Source organism: Pseudoliparis swirei, chromosome 2 (genome assembly GCF_029220125.1).
Source record: "Pseudoliparis swirei isolate HS2019 ecotype Mariana Trench chromosome 2, NWPU_hadal_v1, whole genome shotgun sequence".
Classification (NCBI taxonomy): domain Eukaryota; kingdom Metazoa; phylum Chordata; class Actinopteri; order Perciformes; family Liparidae; genus Pseudoliparis; species Pseudoliparis swirei.
The window spans coordinates 16897028-16915271 of record NC_079389.1 but is presented as its reverse complement, the minus strand read 5'-3'; the positions used below and the strand labels follow the sequence as shown (position 1 = coordinate 16915271).

Genomic DNA, 18244 nt, shown 5'->3' with positions numbered 1-18244 from the left:
TGGTTTCCCCTCGATTCACCGCTGGAAGGGAGACGTCACAGCCGTCTCACTCCTCGTGGTCTCGTGCCGAGCGCCTCTCTTCGCCTCGCTCTCCCTCTGAACGAGACATGAATGTAAATCGATAGCAGAGACGTCCCCCGAGAAGCTTGAAATCAATGGGGCAACAAAAAAACGAAGCGATTTCAACATTCTCGCTGTTGAAATCAATGGGCCTCGACGGCTCTGAGGATTAATGAGCGTCTGACCACGGGCCGTCCAGCAGCAAAGTCATCTGCATTTTAATAGAATGCTACCATTCATAAAGAAAGAAAGGAGAGAAACACGTGGAGTCACAATACTTGCATCTCTTTATTGAAGTATAATCGACCCCTGAGGCTAGATTTAAAAAGGCCACGCAGTTTGTTTGTGCCTCTTCTAGTTCCTCAGTCTGACACCGCCAGTTTAAACACAGCAGGCCTGTCCAAAAACACACTTTACACAACTGGTGCCAACTAGTCCAAATGTTTGTTTTGTTTGTGATTTTAAAAAAAACTCACTGACAACGTTTCAGGACATACAAGACTCAAATCAATTGCATAACTTCAACAACACTTGGCGTCTATCTGAAAAAAAGAAAATGATTATTTCTACAATACATGAAAACAAAAGTGCTCTATTGATCTCACATGTAAACCAGGGTCAAATAATCAAGACATTATATTCACTTTCGGCGTTTGTATTTGGTCTGCCTGAAATGTGAAGACGGTGGAACAGATCAGCAGGTTTCTTTGTTCCGGCCACAAGTTTCAGTAACTTTCTCATTTCAAACTGGGATTTGGACCTCGAACCTAAAGGTCAAAGAGTCAACTCGAGGACACCCGACAGGAACGAAAAAAAAATGCTTAGACAGGAGGATCCATACCGCTCGACACTAAATATGAAGCAAGCCTGCATTCATTGAGAGTGGAAGTCTGGAAACGGCTCCAAAAAGGTAAGAAATATCCAGCACCCAAGCTCTGTTTGTAAAGAGCAAAGATGTTCAGAGGTGCTGGTTGGCTGTTATCTTTCCCCGGCCACTTTACACTCTTTACACTAAAGATATAAGACAACTGCTGGCTCCATCTTATGATTTTAATGTACCGACGTAACGCTCGGCAACGAATAGGGGGAACGCATGTATTCCAAAGTGTCCATCTATTAATTTAAGAAATGTCACATTGAACAAAAACATTTAATTTAAAAAAAAGGACTCATTCCGTCTGATCACGTTTTCTCCTGCGAGACCCTCGTCCTCGGGATCAAACCGTTTCTTCTTCTTGGTCCACGACACATGAAACGTCTCTTCGTGAATGGGACTCGAGGGCAAAAGGCCCACGAGCCCCAGAGAAAAGAAGAAAGGGGGGGTTGTCCAGGTCTGGGACACGCTGAGGTAACAGACAGTAATAAATTATTCAGTCGCTTAAAAAAAAAATCACTTTGCAAGAATCATATCAATAATACAAAATGGTATCAAACATACATGATGCAACATTTTCAAACACATTCAGGTTTTTTTGTTTCTTTTCTCCTCTGATCCAGAGTCCGCTGCTCGAGGACTCGTCTGTGCTTCTCGGGGAACTCTTTGAAAGTCCCTTCAGCAGCAGACGGAGACTCAAACCGATGCTCTTTTTTCACCGAGGTTCATTTTTCCACTTTCATGCCGAGGTGAATTTGTACGCCATTCAATAACTTGAGTGTAACATGGAACTTTTCCTTAAATACCTTTCGAATTATTAAATTCCAATTTATTTCATCTCCGTCAAAATCGTCGCCGAGGCAACGGGCTCACACAGGCACGCAGGGCTACAACGCTTAATGGCCTCTTTGCTTGTTTTTGTTATTAGATTTTTACATTCAAATCATGCCCGTGTTTGAACAGAAAACAACATGCCAATAGGTAAGTCAGAAATTGTATTAAAAGTGCAAAGATGTATTCCTTTAAGAGACGGTATTCTTCCAGACAAAAAAAAAAAGAAAGTTGTCCACCGAAACTTTAGTGCGTTAACAGTACGAGCCATTTCATAGGTTATTAACTGTCCAGCTCACGACGACAGACGTGAATGTACTGAATGTCTTGTTGCTGCGAGTGTTTCCTTCAACTAAACGTAGTCTGTAAGGTCAACATGGCTTCACGCCCCGAGGCCACAGAATGTGTCCCCAAACCAAAGGAGTGCTCTCCTTGACGGGGCGTGAGTCGTCGTCCTGAATTCAGCCGTGCGGTCTGAAAAGCCCCTTGATTGAAATAAAGTGACATCACATTGTTTTGGTTCGTGGCCAGTGCAAATCAGCTCCTTTCGGCCCGCTTCAGATCGGAAACGTGAAGCGCTCGTTATCCCTCATCTATCGTCTTTTATCCCACGGAGCTCTTGTAAAACAGCATTGAATTTGTTTCCATTGCCACCTATAATTTTTTATTTTTATAAATCACAAATATAATATGTTTTGATCATTTTTCTTTTGATTAAAAAAAACTAAAACAAACACGGAAAGTAACTTGTTTTGAAGACAATCTGTTAAGACCACAAAGACGCACACAACACCAGGGCTCGTGTCCATACAGTACTGGTGACGGCTTCACTCCGCCCGCCAGACGACGACTGAGGAGGCAGCCCGAATGAACCGTTATTATTTTTCAAACACTTGCTCTGCGTCGTTACGTGAAAAATAATAGTGTCTGTAAACACGGCCGCTGACGCCGTTGGCAAAAACCCTGTTGCGTTGACATTAAAGTGTAACCACATACACCGACCAATCCCACCGCTCTTTACAATGACTATATTTAAACACTTCTTCAAACCGGCCGATATGACCACGGCGCTCCGCTGTCAACCGCCACGACCCTCTCGTTACGGGCCGGCCGTCCTCTCTGAACCGACGTTTCAAAACCAGAGCGGGGTTCGCGCGACGCCCACAGACACCAACGCAAATTCTATTTCCACGACCCAGAAACCACCCTGTAGCCACTCCCGTGGTCATCCTCAAAGCCCTCGTGATGTCCGCTCTACGCAGACGGAACACAGCACGACATTTCTAAAGAGCAGGCGGGTTCTTCTGGTCCAGAATCGGTGAGGATGGAGGGGCGACCACCAGCAGCTTCTCAAGAAGACTAAAGTGTCATTGTTAGGGGATTCTGATCTCCCCCTCCCAGGGGTCTGTCTTCTAGTGCCACATTTGAAATTAAATTGATGGCCTCGATTGAGAAACCGTTGAGTTGCACTGTAGTTCGGTGTCGAATAGACGGGAGGGACGTTTGAAAAAGGGCCCATGACTTGAGGAGAGAGGGTCCAGCTCTCGCTCCAAAGGCTTCGTGGAGTGTGAGGAGACATCGGTCCAACGTTCGCTCGGCGACCCTTTCGAGCTCCAGTAGTTGACCACTGCCGGGGAGATCCGTGACATCCAAAAGGTATGCGGGTGTGCGTGGGTGTGTGTGTTACGAATGATGAACGGGACGAGGGAAGTCACAGTATGGCGCAGTGGAACCTGTGGGAACCTGCGGAACGCTCGGCTCTCCACTTCATCTTCTTTTTCTTCTTCTGGTTTCGCTCCGGCACCTGTTGTCTGCGAGTGTGGACGAGGAAAAACAGAAGAAACGGCTTTTAAAGAAAGTATCAAATATAAAAACGTGGAAGGCAGCATCACAGGACCCTCAACCACATATTAAACAAAGTATACATAAAAGAAAACGAAATACAACCTTCTTGATCGTCTTTATCCTCAAACTAATGCTCTGCAAACAATGTTAGACCTTTTTAAGCCTCACGTTTAGACACTTCAATGTGTTGCATTTTATGAGCCTGCGGACACTGTCGTAGTTATCAATTTGACTCATAATGTTTTATCTATCATATAATCATCTAAAGTGGTCATTTTCAAACTGGACGCAAGTATTATAATAATATTTCAACATTATAATAAATGTGCCTTTTTGCTTTATTGTGAGGTAGACAAGAAGATGGATACAAATGTAATCTGTAGAGTAAATATGACATGTTATCGAGGTTATGGGCTGAAGTATTTCCCCGCCCGGGCGTTTGACTTACGGCGTCCCACAAGGCAAACTGGGAAAAAACCGACTGATGGCTTTAGTTTCATATTTGCCATGCAGACATAAGAGTGGTATCGATATTCTAATCCAACTCTTTTTATGCATGTTTTTGCAACATCTAGGATCTCTGCACCAATAAGTCCAGCAGCAAGTATTGCAATCGCATTCACACAGACGGCTATACAAGCGAGTCACTTAGCTTAGAGCCAATCAAGAGCAAGTGTCACTTCTTAGAGATTCTACATTAAATGTGTTGTATGCAAGTTTTCAAAGCAGCAATAACCCAGTCCAAAGAGGATGGACACTTTCCGCCTGAATTGCTGATGCATCAGTCAGAAAAAAGCACAACCTTTAGGTCTTGATCCACCTTCTGTATGCCTGACTTACTCCAGTCTGACCACAAGAGGGCCACATTGATTCATCAATAGATTTATCTTTTTTCCATAATGTACCAAAACAGCAACGTTTCAGTTAGACAACAATGATAACTATTCCTAATCTGGATTAATTCCTTTTGTACAAACACAAAAGGTGAACAAATATGTATAGGGACTGAGTTAAGCCCCTAAAACAGAAGGGACATGGCTACGAAATAGATGCTTATTGGTCCTTGCAGGGAGAGAAGACCTTAAAAACAGGATATGACCACATTTGAAACATGGCCACGAATCAAATTCTTCTGAAATTACACATGTGTCAAGACAAGAAATAGCTGTAGGATTTTTTTATTTTCCTGAAAACACTTTCCCTGCCCTTACATTCCAGCATAATGCTCTCTCTGTGCCACTAACCTCTACAGAAGTGGGGAGGGGGGCCTTTAGAGTTGAGACCATTCCATTAGATGTTATGACTGTATTTAAGTTTGTAAGAGGGCCAATCACGACGGTCCTCAATCGGTTTAACGGCTGTTACTTCAAGTGAATCTGCCTCACATAATGTTTTTTTTTAATGCAAAGAATCCTTCATGTCATGAACGAGTGAACCTGGAGTTACCTTATGACACGAACCAGCTCATGAAAGGCTTTGTCCACATTCATTGGAGGATCCTTGGCACTAGTTTCGATATAAGTTATCTGAAGAAACAACAAATGTTCCCAAATTAGGCATGAATGTTAAACATTAATACAACATGTAAAATATAGACACATACAGTACAGGGAGATGTAACATAAGACCATTTAACCCCAACCAAATGCTACGTGGCTAAGAAACAATCAAACGTTTTAAGGTGCCCGAAACTAGAAGACAATCCTATGAAGACAGAACCTGTATCCGTGACAACACCAATTAAAAATATAATTGCCCACCATCATTAATTCAACAATTGTTCCCCGACACATGCAAGCAGCCATGGAAATGACTGATGAATCCACCGTGTGTGTGATGCTCGTCGGTGTGTAGACAGTGTAGACAGCCTCAAGTGTTGTGCTCTTTGTCCGGGCTGCATGATCACTTTAAAACAGTTATTACATTATTATTATTTTTTAAAAGGGGTCCTTGAATCCAAGAAATAAAAAAAAAAGATGACGAAGAAGCGTGACAAAGATGTCCTATCCCTGGAATAAAAGGATACTGTATGCGCCTGTGACAGACAGTTTCCCAGAATCCCTCTGGACCAAACTCATTCGCCACCACAGGGAAAAAACAATCCCCTCAGATCAGTTAAACTGGTGCATTCTCTGTGGGAGTAATCCTTTATGCAGATTACAGTAAGCAGTCATGCACAGAAGGCGTGACATTTGTAAAACACATCTTTTTTCTCTGCACTTCTTCCCTCCGTTCAGACCAAAACGGCCTTTTCTTTCCGGACAGAGCTTCTTCCAAACGACCTTCGGGCTTTTAACGGCAGCAGGATACATCGGAGCTTTTTGCAAAACCGTGATATTAACTCGGCGACGTGTGGTTTACGTTCACTGGAATGAAGCCGAAGACCCGACCGAATCACGCGAGCACAGATCAGCTTGGTCGTGCACCGCTCTGTCACTCGGAGCTCTCGGCTTCTCTGGCCACAAAGAGCTCGCTGACCAACGTGCTATCAACAGGTCAGACTCAAAATGAGTTTCTTAAATGCTTTATGAATAGGCTACCCAAAAATTGACATTTGAGCAAATATTTGTCAGACCAATCAAATAATTTTAAAGAGATATTCCACCTTCTTTTCATTATATATCAGCATATCATTCTGGACAGGGCCCGTGTAAAGGTGATAAAGTAGGACCGTGAATATGAGCTTGGAGTTTACAGCTCTCCTTGACGTTGTGAAGTGGGTTGATGGCCTTTTGCCCGTAACACTCTTCGTCATCTTGCTTCTTCAGAAAATGTTTGTTTGTACACCCTCTCGTGTTACAAATAATATTGCAACCAACAGCGCTTTGAGCTTGAGCGCCCTTGAGCGTGCTCGGAGCCAACGCCACATCCCACGCCGCGGTGCTTTGCGTGAGCATAGACGAAGCTGAAGGGTTGGGGGCTGTGTGGCAGCGAAGTTAAGTAGACGACCTTCAACCGCCTCGAACTCCCACTGCCATTTTGGACGCTTTTTAGCTGCAAGAGCACAACTGTGACGCTGCAGTTTTAGAGGGCGAAGAAAGAGCCGTCTTCATGTCGACGGCTGCATTTTAGACGGCTTGATGTCGTCACAGCGGGGAGTCTGCATCATCGGTGTTCTTCGTGTTCGCTACAGAAGTGACATGCGTCCACTTTTCAGCCGGGAAAACCGAATTGACCATCTTTACGTTTATTTAGTTGCATTCTCACCTCTGTGAGCAACAATCTATCCCCTCACTGTCGCTTAAAAAAAAATCACCTCCTTCGTGTTTCGCCTGTCGTCCACACAGGCTCATTTAAAAACCGTGTTGAAGATCAGAAAGAACAAAGAGCCCCTACTTACGTTGTGTTTTGCGGCCATCTCTTGGCCCTGATCACTGGTGACCTTTCTCAGATGGACCAAGTCCACTTTGTTTGCCACCAACACCATGGGGAAGGCCTCCCTGAAAAGAAAAGGACAAACACCCACACACAACATCAGGTATCTTTGTAGAACTGAAGAATGCTTTTCCATACCACTTGCTGTGGTTTCAAAGAATGTTTAATAAGTGCCTCAAGGTCCAAGGACTATTTTAAAGATTTACATGTGGATTAAGATCACATGCTTCACAATTTGTCTGAGGTGTCAGATTTCTGCAACACTCGAATCTTGTAGAAAAATTAGCTACAGTAGAGCAGCACTAAATATGGACATATGGCAACTTGCTCGGTTCCCGTTTCTATTTTTGTAACATCTCCAGCTCAGTTTTATTGGCTGCTGTCAGAGAACAGATGCATCTCTTCTCTCACAGCTGACATTTCACAACACTGCCGAGAGGAATTTCAGAAACAAATCTGATGGCGTGCCAAATTAAACTGCAGCTCGAGGAAAAGGAAGCGGGGACAAGATCCTGATCCTCAAACGTTCCAATGCCGAAACAAGACGACGCCATCAGTCAACACCGACCAGGCCACGTCTGCCGAGTCAGCGCAACTCAAACTGCCACGACTGCAACGGACAAAGTTGGGCTTTATACGAGGATAAATAGTCTTTTTAGAATTTGAGTGTGTGCGGTGTCCTTAAAGTGACTGAGGAACGTTGAACTGGTTGCGAAACATAAATTCAACGCCGATGCCTTTTTAGGACCGACTTGATTAAACGAGAACAGCGAGACAAAGGCTGTTAAATAACCGGCTGAAGTCTCACATACAACACACTTTCACTGGGCCAGAGTTCATCATACAAGAAAATGAAGGGACGTCCTCGTCACTGACGGAGCATTTAAAAAACGCGCTGCGAGAACAAGAATAACCATGACAACTTCAAGCGTGTCCCCATCGTGTGAATCACTTTTTAAGTGTCTCCTGGAAAGTCTCAGTCGTCATCTAAATGCTGCGCATGTGTTGCCAAATTCATGTCTCCGCGTGTTAGTGAAGACGCTGCTGCTCGTGTTGCGTCTGTCCGCATGAGTTATCTTAATTTACTGTGCCGAGGCAATCTGGGAAGATTATTTGTTCAACTTTTACGTTCCGTCACAACATACATAAACAGGAGTTGCAGCGACGCCCTCATCGCCCCCACCTACCTGTCTTTGACCCGTAGTATGAGTTGATGGAATCGGTCCACATGTTCAAAGCTGGCCTTGTCGGTCACGGAGAAGACGATGAGGAAGCCGTCTCCCGTCCTCATGTACTGCTCCCTCATGGCGCTGAACTCCTCCTGGCCGGCTGTGTCCAGCACTGCCAAGATGGAGGGGCACACATGTATTACTTTGGGAGGGGTCTCTCTTATACCGACATCCTGATGATGCACTTTATTTATCCGTATAGCACCATCACACGTCGGATTCAAGACCTTTCATAGCTGCAACGGGGTCGGTGATTATACATATTAATTGTTGAACTTCTAACCAAAAGCTTCACTGTTGATTAACAAACGGATATAAACCAACCGGATTTGCTGAAATCATTGATTGTCATTATCCAATTGTGTTATTGTTTTTGTTCCCGTTTAAATCGTCTGCAGCCACATGATCACCTCCAACCAGACACTTTCAGAATCCAGAGACACGTACGGGCATCGTTAACCCTGTGACCTCCTGGCTGCCTCTTACATAACAACTGTGTCAGAATAATGTCCAGGCCTGAGCAGAAGGCCTACGTTAAGATCAATCGTGTCATCCCATAAACTGTTTTCTGATTCTTTGCTGAGCTTCATGTGTTTCCAACCTAAACTGAACACTTTAATAATGGAAGGATACAATCATAGAATAATGAGTCGTAATAAGTCTCGCATTCAAACTGCCGTTTTCTAAATGCAATTAATTTTTTCAACTATTTTACAGTTCGCTCAGTGGAGGAGACGGCGACCACCGGAATGTAGTTAAAAGCTGAAAACATACAAACGGTCCCTCATTGGTCAACGAAGGACACGTTTAATTGAAGCCAAAAGAAAATGAAAGACGTGAATCGGAGACTCACCATCCAGGATGGCCCACTGTCCGTCTATCTCTGTGTGCTTGAGATACGAGTCCTCTATCGTGGGATCATAGTCTGGCACAAAGATCTTCTGGAAAAATTGGATGGTGAGAGCACTCTTCCCCACGCCACCATCCCCCACCACCACCAGCTTGTACGTTGGCAGGTTGTCACTTGGCAGGGCGCTGGTTGCCATGGCTACCTCGACAGCGGTGGCGAAAAGTAGACGAGGTCGGTGGATGATGACACACCTGGCTGAGATTGAGGGAAACGCAAAGAAAAGGGGATTGGAAATATAGAGTAGAGAGATGGAGAGAGAGAGAGAGAGAACAAGGGAGTTGTGTAAGTTTGGTTTGTTCCAGCTGCCGTTTCATCACCATGGAGACCACAGCAAAGAGTTGAAGATCAAAACAGAAAGATGGGGGGGAAAAGTGCAAAAATAGAAAGAGGGCTAAGAAGAGAGTTCAGTGCCCTTTAAGTCCTCCTCAAGCATGTTTGTAACGTTTCACCGACCAGAGACAGACAGACAGACAATGAAGCAGAAAAGAGTAAAGCAAAAACAGAACAATATACTTAAAGCTGAAGTTTTCCCATGCTCTTTAGTACAGTTAGTTGTCTTTGAGCCAACGTCGAACACTTTTTACAGGAACTGTATCTTATGGAATGACAGTATTGACCCGAGTATTTACGCCATCAAGATTATTTCACGGCCATTGTGGAAAGCATTGTCCTATTTTTCTGTAAACTGACGAAAAGTAAACGATGCAGCTGTCACAATAAAACGGGTAGAACAACGACTCGTGCTGTTCGCGTCATTGGTTTAAAATCAATGACAGACGGGTTTGGCCGAGCAGCAGAAACCAGAATAACGACGAATACGCTCAGTTACCCGGTATAACCACAGAGCCAGGTGAGAAACATGATGGCTTCCACGTGGAAGGAGGTTGGAGGTTCAATCCTCGCCCTAGGCCTCGTCGATGTGTCCTTGAGCAAGACACTAAACCCTGAATTGCTCCCCGTCGCTGCGTCTCCGCTACGGTGTAGGAATGTAACATGTTAAGTGTCTTTGAGTATCTTAAAAAGCGCTATATAAATTAAATGGATTATTACCTTCGCATTGAAAATGCCGGAAGGTTATGTTTTGATCGCCGTGTATTTATTTATTTATTTGTATGCGTGTTATTCGCAAATCTCAAAAAGTATTGAACCGAATCGCATGAAATTTGGTGGGATGATTGTTTATTATCCGGGGACCAGTTGATTAGATTTTGGGATCGATCGGGTCAAAGGTCATGAACAGGTCAAAATCTTTCGCAGAACTCAAAAAGTATTGAACCGAATCGCATGAAATTTGGTGGGATGATTGTTTATTATCCGGGGACCAGTTGATTCGATTTTGGGATCGATCGGGTCAAAGGTCAAAGGTCATGAACAGGTCAAAATCTTTCACAGAACTCAAAAAGTATTGAACCGAATCGCATGAAATTTGGTGGGATGATTGTTTATTATCCGGGGACCAGTTGACTAGATTTTGGGATCGATCGGGTCAAAGGTCAAGGGTCATGAATAGGTCAAAATGTTCTTGAATCGCATGAAATTTGGTGGGATGATTGGTTATTATCCGGGGACCATTTGATTAGATTTTGGGATCAATCGGGTCAAAGGTCAAGGTCAAGGTCATGGAAAGGTCAAACTCTTTTTTTTACCATAGCACGATACATTTTTGTCCAATTGGCATGCAACTAATGCCAAAATGTTCATAATTCAATGCCCAATCTTGTGATATGCGAAGGTATGCGCTCTACCGAGTGCCCATTCTAGTTTACCATAGCACGATACATTTGTGTCCAATTGGCATGCAACTAATGCCAACATTTTCATAATTCAATGCCCAATCTTGTGATATGCGAAGGTATGCGCTCTACCGAGTGCCCATTCTAGTTATTATTGTAATTATGGCTTTCTGAAAACCAAAAATAAGCCTCCATCAGCTAGAATGAGAGGTTTAACAAAAGGAGAAGGGTATTTGTTCTCCCACACAAGTGTGAAGTACAGTCGAGGATATAAGAAGAAGCATCTCTTGAAAACATTTGCAAATTATTAAGATGCATTCACACCTCAGGGGAACAGCTTGTACAGCCATGCGTGTACCAGAATGCTCTTTTAAGAGTCTTACATTATTACAGGTACGCTGTAGAGTGCAGATCACTGCGGGCAATGAGAGAGGAGCTTTGATTTGTTTGTCTGTGTTCAATCTCGGGCTGTTGCAAAAAGCTTACAACAAAGAGCTTACAACAAAAATAAGGTGTGTGTGGGGGGGGGGGGGGGGGGCTACAGAGCAGGAGAGGAGGATGAGAGATTATCGGAAACAGAAGTGTGAGATGAGAGGAAATAAGGGCACACAAGGACAAAGGTGATGGAAACGTTACATTATGGCCCACATTTTTATTTCTCCTTTGACACAATATTGACAGTTCCGCTTCAAGGTACACATTTAACGAGTGGGAACAATATTTTCAACACCAATTAATGATGCGATTCTGACCATCGTGATCTCGTGACTCGGTTCGAGTCGGTTCAGTCGCGACGTCCTGACCGAACACGCGAAACAAAATCTAGGTTGAAGTCCAATTGTCAATGAAATCGAGATAATTGAAAATACTTTGGACCGAGTATTGCTGTTGGGAAATGTTTTTGTGAGATTTTATGAGTCACCATGTTGTGCACGTCAGAAAGCACGCGGGTGACACACACCTCAGTCCTGCTGTCGGTTTCACATCGTCCTGCAAGACGACCGCAAGCTCGCGTACACGGATCAGGAATTATAACATTTGAATGTTTTTTGAGGAAGGAAATTCATTGATCTTGTAAGACCTAAAGGAAACACTGTGGTGGGGAAAAAAATTACTTTAAATGTGCGTCACTGACAAGAAAACTAAACCAGCACCTTTAAAAATCTACATCCAAAGAAAATACCTACATAATGAATACATTTGATATCTCAAACTATAGTCTCTGCTACACAAGCTTACCGCTGTGCGATTCATCCTGAAAGAGTTAAAACATGAAAAACCACTGATGCAACCAGTCAAGTCAAACAATCCACCATGTTTATACAATTTTAAAATATATAAACATTTGAAATCAAACTAATCTCTTCCATCCAACCGTGAACCCTTCAGCTCGCTAGTTCTCATTAAAGTGGTGCAACGGTTTCGAGAGCAGACAAAAAAAGCACATTCACAAACTGCTAGCGCCACCACCCACGCACCCATTCCTCCTTCATCCACCAGGAAACAGCTGTCAGCTGGCTACAGTCCATCCTTTCCTGCCCAGCACAATGGAGGGAAGGAAGAAGTTTCCTTCCCTCCATAAACCAGCCAGCCAGGGCAAAGAATTTCCAAGACAAATTCCTGACGATAAAATGCCTCTTCGGCCACAAAGTAAACGTCTACGCCACAATTTCACCACCGTAGACGGATTTTAAGTGCCTTGCGGAAAACTACAAACAAGAACTCGACAGTTTGATGAGCCCCGTGAGGTCACGGTACCCGCCGCCAGGTGGAGTCGGCACACTGTGCCAGATTCGGCCCTCGCTTGAGCCAAAGTCAGGTCACAACCTTGTATGGCGTGTCAGCGTTTATTAGAGTCTCACCTGGCGGGGGCCGCAATACCCTGGGACGCAAACTAACTGTTCTGCGGGACAAAAATAATCCACCGACACCGGTTTAAATAGGGTTCTGACACATTTGGACCAATGGATTTCCATGACTTTTCCATGACTTTTCCATGACTTTAAAGTAACATTATGCAACAATTGTACCTTAAAATAACAGCTTGAAAAAAAATTGTGCCGCTACAATGACTTTTAATATGGCGATTTGCACCTCCGCCATTGCCATCGGGGGTCTGTGGGGAAATAACTCCGCTATGTAGGATTCTGGGGCCGCCCGATCCGGGGCGGATGTACTTCGACCTGCTTTCTGGCAGTGATTACGCAATGTCATAGTGCCAGTCCACGCTCGCAGCTACAGTATAAGGGCGAAGTAAGCGAAGTCTCTTGTAATGAATTACACGTTCCAATGTAAATTATGAATATGTAACTTTTTGGTGTTGTCAACAATATTGTATTCGATCACACGTACTCCACATTCAAACATTTAGAAAACAACGTATAGAGGCTGAAAACGCGATCTGTATTTCATCTAAACTAAATGTTGTCATTCTTTTGGTTATGTTAGCATTCATCTCCGATATCACAATGAATAAAACTATGCAGTCATATTTATGTAAAATCTTTGAATATTCTTACCTTATCGGTTGACATCATTTCTTGGTTTCTGACTTCGTCTGGTCATCAATACAAGTGTATGCCAGGCTGCATCTATCGTAACTGGGTATTTACGACACTGAAGTAAACGTTAAATACATCCAAAACTGAAGGGGGCGCTAAAAGGGAAAAACTCCATTATGGGGCTTTAAAACAAATTTCCATGACCGAAATAAAATCTCGGTATAAACATTAAAAATGTAGAAAAGTTTGCGTATTGAGAGCGTATGCCGGCTTATATTTTGAGCGTCTTTCTTTAAAAAAAACATTAATTATTTCAAACTCGGCGTAACTGAACATGTGATTATAACACATTTTCATGACTTTTCCCAAACTTATGATTTAAGTTTTTTTCCGTGACTTCCAGGCCTGGAAACGACCATTTTAAAATTCCATGACTTTCCCAGGTTTTCCATGACCGTACGAACTAAAGTTCCTTTGGGAGTGGACGCTTGGTCGAGGAAATGTCAGGACGTGCCCAACCAAAGTCAGTCATCTCCTCAATGTGGCTACGAACCCTGAGGTTACAGACGGCCAACCGAGGTCTCATGAGGACAGACTTAGTGTTGTACACAACACTCGTTGTGTTCACACTAATGCCGATGAATATAAATCCTTTCCCATCGGATTTGGCCTTTTATCCACACTAAGCTGCCGTTTTCCACCCCCGACATCACAGCTTTAAGGAAACCCTCTCCAGAGGAGTTGGATCTGAAAATGTCCGTCTTGCATGTTGGATTGAGCTCCTCCAACAGGCTCACTGTGGCCGTCGACCCTCGCTGGCTTGATCAAGTCCGAAGAGGTTGTCTTTGTCCATCAATGACGGATCATGTGAAATCATAATGCAATAGAAGTTTATCGTTATTTACATCACTTGACCCCGAGCTTAAAGCAGTGCTTTGATTAAGGGTCTGAATTGCAGCAGTACAAACATTACTCATTTCTTAAGGGGTCAGTGTTTAGGATGCGGCGACGTCCGAGAAAAGAAACTTTAATCTGAATCTTCTCGCGTGCCGAGCGGGTCAGGAGAACGACCATCCGAGAGCCAGCGGTTGGTTTGGTTTGTCCGATCTGGGCGACGGCAGAGACGTGGCGGTGCTACATAGCGGACTCTGTGATGAGGACGCGCTTCACATGGAGAAATAAAACGGCTCGTTCTCTTCATTTCAGGCGATCACACAATAAACAAACTCGTCGCCGACTTTTGATTCGAAAACCCACCCCGTCGTCAACGTCCTGCACTTTCCATCCATAACCCAGCCGATTCAAATACTATCGAGTCATACATCAATTATTACTAGGGGACACGGCTTGAATGAGAGATGAACCAGGAGAACCAACTGATTGACGTGCTAAATACTTATCTGGCCGTGTGTCAAAATGGTGAAGCCACTTACCCTCACTATAAATCAGACAATGGCTGGAAAGTACAACTTTTTAACAAATGTTTTGCCTCTTCCATGCGAGGCAAGAAATGATCCACAGAAGGAGCTTTGTTTTTTTCATGTCTCGCCAGTTGCGAAGAATTCAAATGTCCATTAATCAGAGAAACCTACATTTAAAAGCTGTAAAACTGCCCTCCATCACAATGAAGCATCGCCGTTGCAGCACGGCAGATCTATGAAGTTATTGCACGCCGTGGCACGTCGACACGCTGCGAAGCACGCAAACCATTACATCGTGCTTCTTTCGGATGCGTTTCCTCTGAAAAGCTGATCTCTACAGCTGTGGCGAACAACATTTAGGTTTCCCCTCATCCAATGGGACGGCTCGAGGACCAGAGACACCTTTCATCCATTTGCAACGCCTCCGCTCCAGCTGCATGACTCCACATGCGTGTGGGCTCGCGTGTAAACACAAGCAGCTGGTGCGTTTTGGACTTCCGTCTTCCCCGTGACTCCAGAAGTCCTCTCTCGGAAGCAGCGAGTTGCTGCCTTGGGAAATAATTTTAAAAAAGGGACTTCCCTCTTCATATGGGAACAAAGCAGCAACACAGCTCACAGAACAGGAATGAGGAGGAACACGGCGGTGCACACCCCGGGCCGGAGCGACGATAAACACTCATCGATCAGAGAGGTGGAGAGGCAAAGTTCACAGAGGTCAGAAATGTGTGCCAAACTCCAAAAGCTTTGTCTTTGTCGAGACTTTTTTTTTTATACCTTTAACGTATGAACCATTTAAGAAACCGATAGTCACATTTTATGAATTGCGACTTGTTAAACCAGAATATAAACAAACATTCTTAAATACTGAAACCAACACTTTTTGGATAGACCAGGCTTTTAGCGTAGCTGGTTGCTGTTGCTGTTGCTTGCAGGAATCAATATTTGCAAAATTCTCCAGTTGTATATGTGGTCATAAATCAGATCCACATTAATATACTATTATTACATGAGATTTACAATATTATTTGATAATTAAGATATCTAACAATTTTAAATAAGGTGATTATAAATCACGAGGCCCTCCTGGATAAATAAAGCATCATTCTGTATTTCTCTACCACGGTAGCGAGCTAGACAGTTTTCTCAAGTCACAATCATCCCGATAATAGTAATTCACCACAATTAACGTAGTGTTTTTCAGTTGTTTTTAGAAATCACAACCCAACTCATACAGACCCTTATTATTCCACCATGATTGCCATTAAATAAACTTGAGATATAATAAAATAATACGAATCTATGGATGAAGACGGACATCAGCTTCCCACAGGTACAAATTCAATGTGCAGTAAGATGCACTCTGCCCAGCTGAACCACCGTCTTACTCTACCGGGTAGCTTCCTCCTCACTTTTCAAACTGATGGTCATGTGGGCAACAGTAAGCGATGCTTATAAAACTGACTTCAGACGTCAATAAGTAAAGTTGTGCTGACGTGATTTCCATTAATCCGTTTCAGAAAACGAGGCGAGCCAAGACAGTTTTCCCCCTACGTCACATTTCTCTCCAATGATGACAGACTTCGTCTGAGACCCTGAGCAACATTTGGCTGAGAGAACAAAGTGCAAATAACCCAATAGAGGGCTTTATAGCTGATCACATGAGAGAGGGTCATCACCAATGACTAACTTGCCACAGTCTAGGGTTGTGACTTGCGGGATCAGTTCCTACTCTGACCTCATTCATTCTAAAAAGTTCCTTTTTTGGGGGGGCTCTTTGAAAAAGGGACACAGGATGTGGATGTGGCGCTAGTCACACTGACTAAATAGTCGTTGAAGTACTCAATTTCAACACGTGACTAGTCCCCTGAAAGACAAGGAATTATCATATTGAATTATCGCCAAACATAACATGAAATTTAGTACTATATTTTAGCTGTTTGGTTGCTCTAGTCTATTCCTCCAGATCCGGATCCTTCTCTGGTTCTTTACAGTCCCGATCCCACTTTTCTACACAACAGGCCAAGCTTTTGCCTCACTTTAAAGCATCAGAGCGTCAACAACAGTAGGTTAGACTTCACATACATGCAAGTGAGAATTTGAACGTCACACAAATCAATATTCAATAACAAGTAGCCCGATATGACAACCAGGCCTTGTACGCATGTAAAGACACACACATAGTGATTTCCCCAGGTTAAAGGTCACAATCAAACCTCAGAGAAATTGCATGCGAACGTCAGCGTACCGTGACTCCTCTAACAAGCAACGTGCATGCTTCAGCAGAGATTGACGTTTCCATTCAGTTATGACGGAAGGACGAAGAGATATCTGTCCCCAGACAACCAAATTATCTGGTAATTTCACTTCGCTATTAATAGTGATTAACGTGTGTGTGTGTGTGTGTGTGTGGGGAGGGGGAGGGTAGTGCGTGCATACTGGGGTGCTTCTGAATGATCTCATCCTATGAGTTGGTACATGAAGAATCTCTCCAATTCTCTCCGTCCAGCGGTTAAATCTGCAGTGATCATTTCTGACACACGGGGGGGAAAGCCTCGCATCGTGTAGCTCTTTTTTTGTGGCAAGAGGTAGGGCCCGTGCAAGCGCGTGTAAAACCACCCCTGAAAATATAATAATAACGGATTTCAGTTGCTTCATTCTTCTCTTAGAGTTTGCCACACAAATGAATGTCCTCAAACTGAAGCCAGCCGTTCACGCACTCATTCAAAGCGAAGCTAACTTCCCTCGACCGCGTACCGCGCTGTCATCGTGTCAGTTTTAAAGCAGACCGTCGGTCGGTGTTGTCGTGGACACAGACGCCCGCATTCACGACCTCTTCTTCTCCGTCAGACGAGGAAAGCCACTTACCGCTGTCGTGGACACACAAAAAACGTCCTCACACCGACATATTCCTCCTCATCTCTCTCTTCTTTCTCGGCTTCAAACCGCCGCCGCCCTTTAGCCACAGACGGGAGTGCGCTTCCCACATCAGCGAAACAATACCTTGAATAGCTAATCTTTGTATTGCAACAGCTGATGCTATAAATAGAAAAGCCCCACAGGGGGAACGCCGTTTTTTGGGGAGATCATTAAATAATTATAGTTCTAGTTTTCGTTTATAATGTTGTCGATGTTTGAAAGAAACACGAATGTAATGTTTTATTTCCCTTCGTAATGTTTTTTGTTGTTGTGCTCAAATTTAAAAATCTCACGAAGCAGCGACCGTGTCCCCCTTTTATGTGAAATGGACTGTTCCTCTTTTTTCATTTAGTCTTTTTTAAAGGGATAGTCCTGTCAAATTAGCCGTACCTAATTCAAGAGGAGTGAAACGAATTAATTAAGTCTTTATGAGTTGACTCGTAGAAAACAAATCATTTTAATTAAATGATAGAGCGATTATGTCTTAATCAGCAATAGCATAAATCAGGTTATGATTTTGCAGACTTTTAAGAGGTTTCTGTCTACTTT

General features: G+C 43.6%; 1 protein-coding gene across 2 annotated transcripts; it reads right to left on the bottom strand.

Annotated features, from left to right (window-relative positions):
• Positions 1-329: 329 nt before the first annotated feature.
• mrasa (muscle RAS oncogene homolog a) lies at positions 330-17750 on the bottom strand. Of its 2 annotated transcripts, none has more exons than XM_056426456.1 (6): positions 17645-17750; positions 9068-9319; positions 8173-8326; positions 6951-7050; positions 5057-5136; positions 330-3576 (listed from the first exon to the last, which is right to left on the bottom strand). In XM_056426456.1, the coding sequence occupies exons 2-6, from the start codon at positions 9258-9260 to the stop codon at positions 3477-3479; spliced, it is 627 nt and encodes a 208-aa protein (XP_056282431.1). In that variant the 5' UTR covers positions 9261-9319; positions 17645-17750; the 3' UTR covers positions 330-3476. The 2 variants fall into 2 exon arrangements, with proteins under 2 accessions (XP_056282431.1, XP_056282439.1); XM_056426464.1 differs by lacking the exon at positions 17645-17750 and adding an exon at positions 13377-17018.
• Positions 17751-18244: the final 494 nt, after the last annotated feature.